We start from the raw sequence: 16,033 nt of genomic DNA, 5'->3' as shown, positions 1-16,033 counted from the left end.
TAATATATTATAATATTCAGGTAATATATTGTCGGCAACATTTTCCGCGGAAAGCACAATGACTAAGAAAGGACACCGGACAAGGGCTAAATTCCGCGCTTGTTTTGTGGGTCTATGCAGTCAACCTAAATGCATTAATTTGAGCTAGATGCCGGCTTCTTCTGTGAAACAAATCTAAAAACAGCCCCGTAAGAACTCCACTAAAGGCAGAGCACTCGTAATGCGTGTCCTCTTCGTTTAACTGCGCTTTTGTCAGATATGGCCATCAATAATTGAACTCGCAAATTGAGATGAAGCGGCATCGTGAAACGTCAACTGAAATACGAAAACTTCGTGTAATGGTGTGCAAAGCATGACTGGGCGGGTTCCGTCATGAGTTCCGCGCGTCGTAAACATTTACGGAAAGTGTCGGGCGTCATGTCACTCCATACGAGGCGTAATGTCTCAGTCGCGGCCTTTGCTCAGAATTCGCGACCGTTCAAAATCTCAATCTCCGCTCCAAGACCATGCATTTTGGTGGCCATTCTAGGCACGCTGAGTGCGATATATCAGATGTGAAGTTCGTTATAAGGAATGTGTTTCGCTTGTATTTTCGTAACTGATTTAGTTTTGTTCGATATATAGCATACTTAGCTCTATCCGGGTTCGTCATATTCGCGTTTGACTGCACTAATATTGTTGCCCATCTCATTTGCCCCCCCCCCCCCCATTTCCAGCAATATTTGGCTGGTATTTCAAGTTAGAAAGCCGAAGAGGCTATTCAAGCGAAATAAGTTGTGTTGTGCACATTCTAAACGTTTAGGTTTTTATCCAAGTTCCCTGGGTTCTCTTATTGTTTAGGCCACGTCAGCGCCATTTCCCTTCAAAATGCACCATTAGCGTCACTAAACCGTCACTAAACTAAAAAGCCAAGCCGATCTTCCTCCACTTCAAAAAAGGCGCACAATTTGGCGGTTTTGCTTGTTTCACAAGTTATAGCACTCACGAATCCTGCGAACGTCATTGGCGAAGTACATCGTCACTCTGACCGCATCCACCACATGTTGGCTGTTTGTCCATGAAAGACGCTCACCTTTGCCCGCCGGCCTTCTTTTATCAAAACAGCAAAAGATTGGAATGATCTTCCAGCTGAATATAAATGCCCACCCCTCATGTAAAACCCCTGAACAGGCGCCTTTGATGTACAACCAATAAATAAATCAAATGTTGCATAGCGCACGCATTCCTTCTTGTATTCATACTTAACAGAGGCCCACCTTTTCAAAAGTACTTGTGTCACCTCACTTGTCTTCGCGAAGTCCACAAGCTGCACCAGAAGAATTAATATTTTAAACTGTATCTAACACTGTGTGTTTTCTTGCGCGTGACCCGACTGGGCACACACGTGTACCCTCAAATAGCAAGAATGCACTGTACAGGTGAACACAAAGAACTGCTGCCTTGGAGCTTACGACAGCAATGCACGAGCGCACCTCGTTCTGCCACACATAAACTTTTACTTTATTTTTCCACCAGATATAGCAACAAACAACTAACATAATTTGGTAACAAAACGTCGAAATAGGGCTCCCTGGAAAAGCAGCTTTCTCGGCGTGACTAGCTTCGTTCGCCATGGCGTCTGAGCAAATGGCGGCACCGCTTGATGGGATGAAACATCATAGCCAGGAACGTTCAGACGCTCGGCCAAAACAACATCGCTGCTGTGCTGACGGCGACTGCAGACACCACAAAGGGACCTGCAAAGGGGAAGAACGCATCGTGGGTTGGTTAACAAGGAAACACTGGGCCAGATGTTTGAACACGCTGCTGGATTTCCTGACCATCATCTTGTGAGGTAAGAGCGGGGCGGTCGCGGAATAAATGGTCCCGGAACAAATGGTCCTGGAACTAATGGCCCCGGAACTTATGGACCCGGAACTAATGGTCCCGGAACAAATGGTCCCAACTTCAAACTAGGAAGAAATGGTCCCACCACTTCTGCTCCTATGCATGAGCGCCTGTATGAGGGAAGGAAGGGGGTCAATGTATGTATGTTTATATGTTCGTATTTGTGCACAATATATTTTGCATCTGTTGATATATAATATATTTGCTAAGGCTGAATTCACTTGAGTGAAATGCGGTATACAGTTTTTTTTATCGCACACGTACGTCCTCGCGTGATTTCTTTTCACGCCTTTTTTTGTTATTCCGAATACCAGGAAACCAGTGGCAGACACATCAATCAAAATCAGCTGTACTGGGCAGCCCTGGGCCGGTATTTAAATCCTTACAATAACGGGCTTCCACAATTTTTTTATTTAGTGGCTCTAAGCTTCGGTAACAAATTTCTTTGCTTGAGATAGCCCTCATTGCCCTCTTTAGAAGAAATTGGCCATGGTGGTGACTGTCGCGACAGCCTGGCTTGACCAGTGGCTCAGCCGATGCTAGCGATCAGACGTCCGCATGTCTGGAGACTGTGCCTGTCACCAATCTGGCTTACTAGCGGCGTCCCGCTACAGGTGCGGCTTCCTGGAACACGGCCGGACTCAGAAAGTATCTTCCTAAACGGGAAGGGAGCATTAAGTCTGGCCGTGCCTGTAAATAGTTGCGGTGACTGAGAAAACTTATGAGGGGAAGGGAGGGGGCATAACCCTCACTTCGCACAAACCCGTAAAGTGCTTGCTCCTTTCTGAGGCATGCCTCAACGTATTCTGTAAATCATGGATGGAGCCGCATGTTTCCCACGTCGCTTCTTTTTTCCCCTGTGTTTGCACGTAGCACATTCATTGGTTATTTAGTGACAAGGCAGATACTTGAAATAACGATGTTTTGAAAAACCAAAATGTCTAAAACAGAAAAAAAGAAAACATTACAAAAATGGAATAACTGAAGATAGAGAGAAGTAATAAATAACAATATTCGTCTTCAACGTATAAAAAACGTGAAGACAAAAATAAAAAAGGCCGGAGAAAAACGGCGGAAATACGAATAAAAAAATTCCCCAAACGGACGAAATGCCCTGCGCTAGCACAAAATTGCTTGGTTGGCAGAAATACCTCGTTTAATCGATATCATAGCGTAAATTGAGATAACCGGTTTAACGGAATTTCAAAAACAAAGAAAACAAAAAAATGAAGAACAAAAGAAATTATAAACTGCACTCCAGCAAGATGCAACAAATTTGAACAGAAAACCAACGTGGAGTTTTATAGAATCATTTTGACCGAAGAGGTGCTGGAACCATTTGTTCCGGAACCATATGTTCCGAGATCATTTGTTCCTACTTTCGAGTTGGGACCATTTGTTCCGGGACCATAAGTTCCAGGGCCATTTGTCCCGGGACCTTTGTTCCGGGACCATTTGTTCCTACACCCAAGAGCGGGGATATTTGTTTTCGCTTTCTTGACTCAGCCGACATTACAGTTCCCTCCTGAGCAGATTTCACATTGGCTGCGCATTCACTTATTCGCGCCTCCACCTCTGCAGAAAGATAGACAGCCCGGCTTGTCCCCACTGTGGCTCATTTGAATCCATCGGCCACACTATCGTCGCCTGTGCTGCCTACAACTGCGACCGCGCCCTACTCCGCCTGGCCTACGGACGACTCGGAATTCCCTGCAGCACGGAAACCGACATCCTCTTCCCCCGATGCGACCAGACACATACAATCACCTCCTCACCCACCTCAAGGAGACCGGCCTGAGCGTCTCCCGTGGCACCCCCCGGCTGCATCAACTCTATGTCTTTCCATCTCTTTCTCCTTTCGTTTCTTTTACTTAGCTAGTGATGAGGAAGCTCGCTGGTAACAGCCGCAGCAGCACCTCTAGATAGTATGCCTCCCCGTCGGTTACCCCCCGTTCCTCCACGAACTGCCCGCACTCCGCTAGTCAGAGGCGACGCACTCTCGCGAACGCCCCTGCCGGGTTCCCCCGACACCGCCATTAACCTCAGCCGCCGTAGCCGCCCCCCCCCCCCCATCCCTTCGCCAAATCACATGGCGCTATCTCTGCGAGCGCACGCACCGCAGCTGCCGCCCCCCTCATCCGAACTTCTTCCCTCTGAACTAACAAAATTATCAACCAAATTCATCACTCACCTTTCCTGCTATTCCCCCTGTCATTCCCCCTGCCCCATCCCTCCGCTGGCCTGATAAGGTGTCGACAACCCCTAGTCAGAATTCGTTGATGTCGTTACGTGACCGCAGGACGCAGGAAATGAACCATGGAAGATGCGAGTGATGTATTTACACAAAATACACGATGTCGGCCATGAGGGAGCCCGCACAGCTGGGTCTTCATCTTCTTCTCTGGAGATTGGACCGATAGCTCTCTTCTTCTTTCCGTGACACATACCCCTCGTCGAAAGCGACCGTCCCGGTCGAGGCTGTCGGAAATGTACAGATGCGGTGACAATGCACGATGAGAGTAAAAGTGGACAAGTCCTTGCCGCCACGGATGAGGATGATGGTCGTGGTGAGACACGGCCCCGGTGCATCAATGCCCGCCTACACAGTGAAACAATTTTCGTGGCCCACCCAGCACCGTGACTCCTGGCTGTGCGCTGTTCACATTCTCTCTCCCTTGGCCGTGCTTCTTCGCAGAGTCAAGTGATGGCGGAACGCAGAATGTGCGGCGGATTCTTCATATAAACCGCAGGAGGCTCAAGGAAGCAGTAATTGGCGTCGAAGAACGGCCATTAATTCTTTGGGGATCTGAATACGACATCGCTGCAGTGCCCTGCCAGCTTACTGCTAGCGCACTAGAGCAGTTTGACGCTTGCTTGCCAGTTTTGGTACGACGACAAACTCATACGCACTGAAAACTGTTGGCAGCCGCTGAAACCTCATTGCAACATCTGCATGTGGTCCCGGCTAATAACGGAGCAGTGACTTTTCTGAGTGTACCACCAGCCGAGCAGTACGAATCAATTGTATACCGCCTCACACCCTGCGTCGCGCGCGCTTGCACTGAACTCTCCCACAAAGGAGAGCACCTGCTAGGGGGAGCAGCGCCGGCACAGCGGCCGCTCTGCGTATGCCTACCCACTAACCTAATCGCTGGTACACTAGCAAATTGTAGTAAATGAATTCCGAAATGGCAGAACTAAGCAACCAAAGTGGGACCTGCACCAATGTCAAACATTTTTATCCAAGCGAGCCTGCCGATGAAGGAATCAGCAAAAAAAGAGTGGAAGATTGGACGCAAAATAGTTGGACGCAAAATTTGGACGCAAAAAAAGCAGAAAAACCTGTAATACAAATAGAATAAAACAATCACGTGAACATTACTATACGTCTTATGCCAAGTGCCCCCCTCTGTCAGGGCCATCTCTACTTTCGGCGCCATGTTAAAAGATCGCTGATACTCGTGATACACGTCCGCTTTTTCACGTCTCTGCCCGCCTCGTTCTCTACGATCGCGCGTGGCCACTGGTGAATATTGCGTGGACTTGTCCGTATTGCCCGGCTCCTGTCCTGCTTCGCAAGGACATAACATCATTATGCGTAGAAAATGCAATCTAAGCGGCACCAAGAGTGGAGTTACAACTTTGCCAGCGAAATAAAAAAATCATCTCGGGCTGTCGTAATGTTGAATGGGGAATCCTTTTTCATGGCAATCAGCCATGGCTTACGTGCTTGTTCATCAGCAGGAATGCAGTAGAATTACACTTACGGAAATGAGATGACGTGATGATTGCCATGACAGGGCGAAAAAGCTAGTCCCTGTAGTGAAGTGATTCGTAGAAAGGGCGGGGTTACTAGCGCAAATGGTAGTCAGGAGTCCCTAGGCCATGTTTTGACCACTGTTGGTGCGTTTACGCGAATTTACTTAGTAAAAAAATCAATTCGAAAATGCTGTCCTCCTCTCTGCATCTTCGCCCATTTTATGTGTCGTTTTTGTGTGACGTCAGGAAAAAAAATTCCCCCGCATTTCCCCGAAGGGGAGTATAAGGAAGTGCGAAGCACGGGGTGATGCTATGAGGGGGAGTTTGTTGAAGTTTGGTGGCATTTTGCCCGTTAGTTACATTAACACCCCCTCGTGATCACGTTCGGCTTAACACGCCTCGTTTGTCCCTCTGCGGAAATCTTGGTGAATTAACGTGTATGTTCGAGAGGAGGAGCGCACCGCACCGCAGCGCACCGCAGCTGCGAAGCGCCGACCGGAGTGAAGGGAGAGGAGGCGCAGTCACGTGAGAGAATGCAGAACTAGCGGGTTTGTAGTATCACGTGTACACCACGCAGTTATCAGGCCGCTATAACGCCGCTGAGTCGCCAACGCACGCCGCTGACGACGTAGTTTGAATGCGTTAAAGATATAAGGCGCGTTACTAACACTGATATCAACGTCGCGTCCGTGGCTTAGTCGGTAGAGCGTCGCGCTGCGGCCGCAAAGTCCGCAGATCGAAACCTGGCGTCGGATGCTGTTTCTTTTTTATATAGTGTAGTGGCCTGGCTGGCGCGCCGAGAGAGGGTGTTGCGAGCTGGAGAGTAGTAAAGGGGCTTTAGGAGAGTAGGCGAGGGAGGTGTTGCGAGCTGGAGAGTAGTAAAGGGGCTTTAGGAGAGTAGGCGAGGGGGGAGAGGAGCGCTATGCGAGCGCGACGATTCAGGCTCGCTTAAGAAGTGCATTCGCACTTATTCCTGGCCAATCTCCCACGTGGGTATGTGCCATTTCAGCGGCCAGGCAGCGCGCGCCCATCTCCCCCCTTTGCTAAGGAAGACGAAGAGCGCGCGCACCCTCAGCTGTTGCTATGCGGACGGCGGAAGGTTCAGGGTCGCTTATAAAGTGCATTCGCACTTAAAATGACAGCTTGACTGCGCTACTGCACGGCTCGCCAACCTGCCGACATACTCAGTCGGCCCAGCGTTTACTTTACTCCGCCGCCCGCCGACGGGTCGTCGCAATTCGTTCGCTCAGTTGAAACTGAGCCACGACACGTTTGTGAAGGGAAGAATTTGCCTTTCTTTGATTTGTTAAGTACACTGTATCAAGCTCCAATTACAGGTCGCTCCACACAAGCGCTGCACAAGCGCACATGCCACGCTTCGCTGAATGGTATGCTAGTAGGAAAATCTAAGGCCAATTGAAGGTGGGGTATAGGTACTAAGAATATAACATCAACTGAAACTTTTAAAGTTCTGCGTAAAAGTAGGATCGAGGAAGCACTGTTTTGCGCTGGGCGAAGAAGCACAACGGTAGGCAGCACGACCACAAATCACCGAAGGCTTTTCCGTCTAAGACATGCAATGGCTAGACGCGAGATATTGTGGAAATTTCGGGGACGCTTACTGCCCGAGCGCTATACAGCAAATAGTCATCTAAGCTGCTTGCGATGTTAAAACTAAATAAAAATATAAACTGGTTATACATTATATACCTTGTATTTCCAACACCGGGAGAGCTATCTCGTGGCCGAGGGGTATGCAGCGATAGGTATGTTATTTTGCACGTGTTCGAATCCCTGAGGGCACATCTTTCTTTTTGTAAGTTGATTTCTTCGGATTCGGCCGATGTTTTCTATACTAAATTTACCATTTTTGGGCCCTAACGTCCATTGCTCTACCAGCAAGTTCGCAGAACGCGCGCACACTGACCCTTAAGCGCTAGCGCGCCCTCGTTGGTGTGCTGTTGCCATAAGGACCGACTGCTTGCGGGCAGTGGGCACCAGGTCAGAATCAGCAGACCTTTAGCCTGGTGCCAACACGCTTTTAAAACAAAGCTTTCTAGCTCTACCAGCAAACGGTTCTTTTGTGGCGCGCTGGACAACAAACTCACAACGTGGCGAAGCGACGGCAGAGGGGGAGGGAGGGGGTGGAGGGCGGCAGTGGAGACAGAGCGGAGGGTTCACTCATGGAGAACGCTGTAGATGGCGCGGCGAATTTACCCAGCTTTCCCCATGCGCAAGTGCCTGCCGTGGAGCAAAGAAAAGTTTTCCCCATAGTGCCTGCTAGCCGACGGCAGCGTCCGCTGTATGGCTTAGTCGTCTGCTTTAGCGACGGTTGTTTTGGGACTGTTTGGCGTAGCTTCGCGTCCATTGCGTACTGCCTTCGCACGGCTTGTCTAACTTGTCTGACAGCACCTGCCCTCAACCCACCCCCGACCGAATAAAGTGGTCGCTCGTGCTGTTCCAGGCAGGGGGAGCGCGAGAAATGAGAAGGCGGGAAATTTAAATTGCATTGGACAAACCTCGGTTCAATTCATCAAGAGAGGAGTGAGACAGGGAGGCGAAGAGTCTGATGTGCAGCAGCAGTGAGCGAATGCCACGTGTGTGAATTAAAGTGATGCCGCATGGGTAATTGTTGTGGGTGTCGTTTGCAGCTTCGCAGTCCAACCACCTTCACAGCGTGGATTAGAGCTAATTTTTTTGTCGACTATTCCCCTTCTTTTCCCCCTTGCCGATGCAGCCTGATAACCAGCTGAAACAACTCCTTCAACGTGGAGTCCACTGACAGCTCTGCTGCTGGTACAGCCTCCTCCAACACTGGCATAAGCATCGGCGTAAGCAAAGGCGAGCATGTTCACTTGTACAGACCGAAATGGCTTTCAAAGGCCTGCAGTATTCCTCATTAATTTTCACTGTTTAAGATTTAGCGGCTCATTCACCGGGAATGCCGACAGTTTCCTTCAATAAAGATTTTTAGCACTTCGTACGCTCCGTCTGTTCCGTGGTTGCCGTGTTTACCACGGCAACCAGTGCCAGTTGTGTCCGTTTTTTCTTACGTGTGTCCTGTTCTTTAAAACGCTAATCCCAGTTCTTAATCCCAGCGCTAATCCCAGGACCCGTGTGGGCACTTGCGCGTTCGTTTCGGTAGGGGGGATAAGTTTCGCGGCCGGCCCTCACCATGCCCGCGCATTCGTTACGGTGGGGTGCGCCCTCTTCGCCGTGACTTCCCGCGCAGGCGCAGTCACCTAGGTAGCACAGAAAACGTGACCACCCTTTGGCTTATCTTTGGCCGATGCTTGGCCTGTTTGGCCATTGGAAAAGTTTGGGCTGCCAGAGAACTTAGGTTCTTCGGCATGCATTTGGTCGCGGAATACTTGTTGTTTGTTTGGCCAGCCGAGGTCCGAAGACGAACGACAAATATCTGGCCGTGGAATACTTGTTGTTTGTTTGGCCAGCCGAGGTCCGAAGACGAACGACAAAAATCTGGCCGCGGAATACTTGTGGTTTGTTTGGCCAGCCGAGGTCCGAAGACGAACGGCAAAACTGTGGCCGCGGAATACTTGTTGTTTCTTTGGCCAGCCAAGGTCCGAAGACGAACGACACAAATCTGGCCGCGGAATACTTGTTGTTTGTTTGGCCAGCCGAGGTCCGAAGACGAACGACACAAATCTGGCCGCTGAATACTTGTTGTTTGTTTGGCTAGCCGAGGTCAGAAGACGAACGACAAAAATCTGGCCACGGAATACTCGTTTTCTCTGCGGCCACCCATCTAGAAAAGATCTCCGGCCAGAGAATTGCACGTGTGTACGTGACCACCTCTAGAAGGAGGGGTCGCGGTGGCCGGGAAACACAATGGTGCGGGGGAACGAGCCGCTTATCCGCGGGGACTATGTGGCATGCAGTAGCATGGTATGTAGCTTCGCGAGTGCCAGGCGGTGGCAGTGACCTCTTCAGCGAATACCCCTTTCTTTGAGTCAGCTAAAGATGGCCAAAGATCTCTCCTTTAGTTAATAAGCTCTGATAAAGCAGGTACGGCTACTGACATCAGGCTTGCTTTAACTGAAATATTAGTGTGTAGGATGCTAACTTAAATTTTAAATATTTTTCGCGCCGAAGCTTGCTTAAACAAAAAGTTACCCCTAAATGCTACATTTTCACCAATACGAGGATATTAAGTTAGCGCCGCAAAGGCGACGTAAGGGCATTCTTTAAAAAAAACAAAAAAAAAACGGCAGCTGTTGCAACGGATCTAACTAGCATTCGTGTTGTGTTTGGAAGCACCGCACCGCTCTGGTTAGTTTAGGCGTGATACCCATGAATAAAAGCAAAAACAGGCAATGAGCATGTAGACGAATCATTTCATTTTCATTCTCCCAGCCTACCACGCACAAGCATACAGCTAAGTGCCCGTGAGACACGTGGCGCTACTGATTCACATCAGCCTTTCATTTGAGACATGTGCTGTGTTAATAAATGCTATTAAATTTGCGGCGTAATAACAACATACCCCTTAGCCCTGCTATGCATGTCTGCATACTTCGCTGTGCCAAAATGTCTTGCGACCCAGCTGCTTCACCGAAAACACGTTTCGTCACTGGTGAGTGGAACATCCTTGACGTTTCATTTCGGTTATATTTCCTATATAATTGAGTACCTGGACAAAAAAAAGAACTCTTCGGGTATTCGAAATAAGTATTTTACGATAGCTGCATGCCATGCTAATGTTTTACGCTCTAATGTATATTTGTATGAACCACGAACGCTCTGAAACGACGTGAGTTATTCATAAAAAAAGGTGGGAACCACGGAAGTTGCGAAACACTATATTTCTGGCATCCATGCAATAAGAACTGTCCTGACATGCACAAAGGATAATACATGCGTTACGAGGTTGCACGTAGGTTGTTGAATACAAGCTATACATACGATTGTGAATACCCTCATACTACGAAAGCACCTGCTGGGAGCGTCCTGAATTTGGAAATATAGTATTCCGTGGTTGTTATGAAACGCGTATGCGTGTTATAACATGGAGATTTAAAGGAAAATTACGCGGTGTTTCCCTGCAACGTCATAGCATGCTTTCAATTATCGCTTTAATAATCTTGTGCATGTCGTTACCACAAACATATTGTCACCCAGGCAACGTGTATCACGGCTTTTTTTTTTCAAAGTAGCGAATGTAGCCCATTTGAACTGTTCCTTCACGATTTTCACTGTCGCCATTTTTACGCAGTCGAGGTGATCAATCTGTCTCCAAAATGAATTATTACAGCAGCATTACGAATAGTTACATCCTTACAATTTCCTTGTGAGGATATCAGTTGTCCAAGTACTTGAATAGTATATTTTATATCGCCAGTAACAAGCCATCTATATGGTGAACGACACACCAATGGAGGTTACGGGTGACACTGCTGAAGGAGGATCCGGCATGAGGTCGCCTCTCGCCTAAACAAAAATGTTTGCCCCTACGCCGCCGTCACTCCCATCCCGTTTCTCCCACATGCGCTCTACTCTTGCACCGGTCGCTTCCAATCTGTTCACGAACATTTCCGGCCTAGCGGACATTTGTGGTTTCTAAAACGCTTTTCAGCTACTTCTATTGATTGTTTCTCCCTCGAAAGATAGAAATAATTAGCATCGCTTCTGTGCGGGACGATATGCTTGTTTTAAAACTTGAGGCAGGAAGTAAAAGTCTACTGTCTCCCGCCGCGGTGGCTCAGTGGCTAAGGCGTTCGCTGCTGAGCACGAGGTCGCGGGTTCGATTCCCGGCCGTGGCGGCCACTTTTCTAATGGGGGCGAAAAGCAAAAACACCCATGTGTACGAGATTGCACGTCAAAGATCCCCAGGTGGTCAAAATTAATCCGGAGCTCTCCACTACGGCGGGCCTCATCGCCTGCGTTGCGTCGGCGCGTTAAACCCTACAATCAATCAATCGAAGGTCTGGTGTCGGCTCAAACGTCGAGCTGAATGTAACTGAGAGAAGATGAGGGGTAGGAGAGGGGGGATAAGGGGATAGGTGCATTTTGAAGTTTATTGAAGGGTAAGCATACATATAAAGGAATAGATAGGCGGAGTACATGAGGAGGTTCCAGAGTACGAACTGTCGGGGGGACCTCCTAACACATTGTGGATAAGATAATGCATAATATGCAGCAGACAATGGCCGTTATGACAAAGTTTTAAATACAATGTGTAGCGTTAACGCTACACGCTACAATGTGTAACGGGAACTTTTTATCCATATAAATATCATTAGGCATTCCACTCTGTGGAGGTGGATTGTCAGTGACACTTTTTAGCTCTAGACATAGGGGTGACAGAATTCAGGGGAAAGGTATGACAAAAATTTATTTATTTTACTTGCTCGGCAATCTTTCCACCGAGCAAAGAAAATAAACGTCGGCATGCGGACGTCCATCCCTGTTTTTCTGATGGGGAAAAAAAGAAAACCTCTAGCTGTGTTCGCCACTCATTTTACGACGCAGCGGTGAGTCGCAGTTCCAACTCTAACTGAAACCCCTTGTCTACGATGCGGCTGGTGGTCTAATAAAATTCGGAATTTTCCTCATAGGCTACCCCCCCCCCTTCACTCCTGTAACTGAAGGCAGCCACACGCCCGTTTCGCGCGCTCTATATAAATACAAAACTTGTGACCCTTACGTACAAACAGGAGCCACGCCATCAGTGTTTGAGATATCACCTATTCTAATTTTGCTGGCTTTAGCCTTCCCCCTCTCCCTCCAGCCACTTTTTTTTACTTTCCGGTTTTGTTATTTTTTTGTAAGTTGCTGCTTCGCGTACTGCACCCGCCTGTTTGCAATGTTGCACCTTTCACATTGCTTTTAATTGTTACAGCTAAACTTCCTTAATCCGCGCGTGAAACGTCTGAAAGCTCTTATTAACAAAAATGTCACTGCCTAAAGTATGCGAAAACATCTTTAAAAATTGTTTTTGGTTAGGTGGCTAAACAACCCTAATATATCTGTTGTAATTACATATAGGCGTACTGACCACTTAAGCAACGGCCTCATGCTAGAAAGAAGCCAATATTTAACTTCAATCTCGTTTTAAAGCAGCTGACAAGCTCAAGGTAGCGCATAAAAAATTTACGTTTCTCTTCAACTTGTGAAGTTCACTTGACATCTTTTAATGAGGTCATTAGTTATTCAAGCAGCGACTGCGCTCAGCAGTGGGGTGAGGTTTTGCAAGAACGGGTGAAACCAAAATAGATCTAACAAATGTACGTTGACGTACTATCGGCGTCAAATGAAACGCGAACCCAAAAATATGAACCTGAACCCACAAATAGCGCAATTTCTTTCTATGCAAGCCAAAATGAAGCGTGCATTAGTTACAAAAACAACATTTGGAAAAGTGGATTTCCAAACATACCAACATCAAGCCAATATATGAACTCTGCGAACAGTATTTTTCAGTTTTGCACGTTCTGGGTTCATATTTTTGTGTTCGCGTTTCATTTGACGCCGATATTACTGTATTAGTCTATGACATAAAGTTGCTCAAGAGTTTCGAGAAATTCTATGGTGTATGACTATGGGATCTCCTAGAGTTATTTATTTTGTAAAGCACCTCAGCAGCAACAAAACAAAACTGAAACCGAAACTGAACATTAGCCACAGCCAGCAGCAAGACGACAGTAGCTGAAGCCAAAGCAAAGCCAGTAAGCAATGGCCGGCAAAAAAGTTGGGCGGCTAGGCACGTTGGGGTAATTTTCGATCGCTTCCACGCGTAATTTCAGTTTATTTAACTTGTTCGATGCTTTTCAATCTAAACTACCGTTCTCAACTTTAGAGCAGCATCCGTCACGTGTATTATACGCGGCAGGAAGCCAGGACTCGCCTATTTCTACCGTACTATGTGCTCGGTCTTTGTTTGAGGGGACGATTGTGTGTGTGTACTGGAATTTCGGTGCAACGAGGGACATCAACGAAGCGGCGTCATGCAATTCGTCGTGAGTGCCCTCTAGGGCAGTGCATGGTGACGGTGTTTGAAGGTATGTTGGTCTTCCTTTACTCAATTTCATGTATTTGCAAGCGTGTTTAGCCCTGTTGTGCTATGCATGTATTGACAGGGGTGTAGGAAAAAATGGTCCCGAAGCCAAGGCAGGAAAAAAGTGTAGGCGGGGGTGGCCATACCTTTCGTACGAAATTTCAAGGCATATCAACAGAAAATTTCGCCTTCACATTCTCAGAGTCGTAAGCACCCCCTGCAATTTTTTGCGTTTTTCTTTATTAACTTTTTCGTACACTCTTTGTTGCTGTTTGTTGCTCCAGAATGCTTTTTTTCCTTTGTTCGCTCATACTTAGGCGTTAAATATTGTATGTTTGAACTGTACTTACATTTACATTTCGGTGCACGCACATGTTGGTGCAGGATGTCTCGGTGTGGCAGTTTCGGTGCACGGGATGTTTTTTGTCGGATGACATGACATTACGTTCGAGGGTTGGGTTTGGGCCACACTGCGCGGAAACTAATGCTAAATAGAGGCGCAACATCAGCATTTAAAGCCCCATTTCGATAGTAGATGTGAAAAATTAACGTTGCTAATTTACTTCCGTTCCACCTTTTTATTTTAACATTCATGTGAAGAACCCTAATAAGTGTTACCGAAGCGCAGTGATTTCACTTCACCAAACGCTGCGAGACGTTGCTGCCTCTAGGTCATTCCTATATCTCCTGCCTCCACCCCTACCCACAGCAAAACTGCCGCGAGAGAAAGAAAGGAAACAAGGTAGCTTAAGCGCGTGTGCATTTACTCATCCTTACTTTCTGTATTAATGTCGTCTTCGTTGCGTTCGGTGTCAGTTCTATTTATAAGCTTATCAACAAACGTGTTTACAGGGGCATCGTTAAAGGTTTGGTGTTGCAGGGGTGGGGGGAGGGGGCTGAGCATCGCGGGTACCAGCCCCCTTGGTAGAGAGAGGGGGGGTGTCACTTGTGCTTCTCCAAAGTACTTAAACACGACTGTCGCGGCCCTCGCCAAGCCAGCCTATTCAAAATTTTCCCCTCTTACAATGAAAGAAAGGGAGGAATGTCTGGCCTGTCCGTGGCGTGCGAAACTTGAAGAGGTAATTGCGGAAGGGTCGACCGAAAGCAAAGAAAGAGCTATCCTGGATAGGGGCGCCTTCGGTGGGACCGCGACGCGCAGAAGAGTGCGGCCAGCAAGCTTGTTCCTCCATGGAGGCGACAGGCGCCACCGATCCTGGTCATTGTGTCCCCAGCGGCTTTTCGGGTTGCTTTTTGTTGTGCACTAGAGAGGTTGTGAGCTCATGCTGAATGTATCGCTTTTCTTGCATCAATGCGGTGACGCTTCGGAGACCGCGACCTCCTCTATGCCTGCAAGATTTTCACCGGAAAGTGAACATACCTAATAAGACTGAAAACGAAATCTGGGGATGATTAAAACTTAAAGAGGGGGGGGGTCCTTTGGTAACTATGGCATAAGGAATGCACGGGATGGTTCGGAGGAAGGTAGCCTGCATGGTTTACTGTCAGGGCATGAGACTGGGGCGGACTTCAAGCGGAATTCTGCGAATGTTTTTTTGAAACTGACTCGGCGAAACTGTCTCGGTGGTTTTGAAAGCGATGACTAACATTGGTGAAATGTAAGGTGCATTTGCTTCCTGTATTTTTTTTCTTGGTGAGGGATCGTTGCTGCCATCTTGAATTTTGGTGTTTTGGGATAGTGCTCCCTCCCAACTTTGCCGTTGATCTCGAGTTGCGTGCAGGAGAACAGTTGCTCCAACGTTTACGGTAGCGATTGCGGGCTTCGCATGCTTTCAAAACTGCTCAGAATGCATGTGCTCACGACATTGTCTGGTTGAGTGACTCTTCACCATAAGTAAAGCACACATTTACGCACACACGCCCGCCTCAATCTGCACTGCCATTTAGCGCATGTTTGCCCACACTCCCCACCGAACTTGAATCAGTGCTTCCTGCCGATAATATGCGTTCAACGATAGCTACAACAGATAGACCCAGCCGTTGTTGTACATATTTTAACACTTTTAGGGAGTACTGTGGTGAGCGCGTCCCCTGGGAGGCTTTTCTAAGCCATAAACACCATTCGAGCAGCACCTAGTTGCACTTAGTGGTACTCTACATTATAGTTAAAATGTTCTATAGGTATGGCGGTGAGTGCTCATTCGCAGCACCGCAACTGTCGCAGCAACAAAAACTAACGTGCACGCGTGATGAAAAAAAAACAAGCTCTGTTGTGTGGCGGCCATTTTTTTTTTCAAAACAACGTGCACGCGTCATTAAAAGAAAAACATCTGTGCTGTGGCGGCCACTTTTCGGGAAATTCGAGATACCATTCGTACAATGGTGATGGGGTTGAAATTCAAGGGTCCCCGCGCA

The 16,033-nt window shown here is 47.8% G+C and overlaps 1 protein-coding gene across 12 annotated transcripts in view; it reads right to left on the bottom strand.

Moving 5' to 3' along the window:
* Positions 1-1,476: 1,476 nt before the first annotated feature.
* The window catches only part of LOC144178022 (papilin-like), a 758,094-nt gene continuing 743,537 nt past the window's right edge, over positions 1,477-16,033 (bottom strand). For all 12 annotated transcript variants that reach the window (XM_077705608.1, XM_077705588.1, XM_077705615.1 and 9 more), the window contains one exon: positions 1,477-1,736. In XM_077705608.1, coding sequence (XP_077561734.1) covers positions 1,672-1,736 — 65 coding nt within the window. In that variant the 3' untranslated portion in view covers positions 1,477-1,671. The remainder of the gene's footprint in view (positions 1,737-16,033) is intronic.

The sequence above is a fragment of the Haemaphysalis longicornis genome, unplaced genomic scaffold (genome assembly GCF_048455015.1).
Source record: "Haemaphysalis longicornis isolate Haplotype H1 unplaced genomic scaffold, Haemaphysalis longicornis Haplotype H1 scaffold_1, whole genome shotgun sequence".
In the NCBI taxonomy this organism is placed as follows: domain Eukaryota; kingdom Metazoa; phylum Arthropoda; class Arachnida; order Ixodida; family Ixodidae; genus Haemaphysalis; species Haemaphysalis longicornis.
This window is presented reverse-complemented; position numbering and strand designations above follow the sequence as displayed.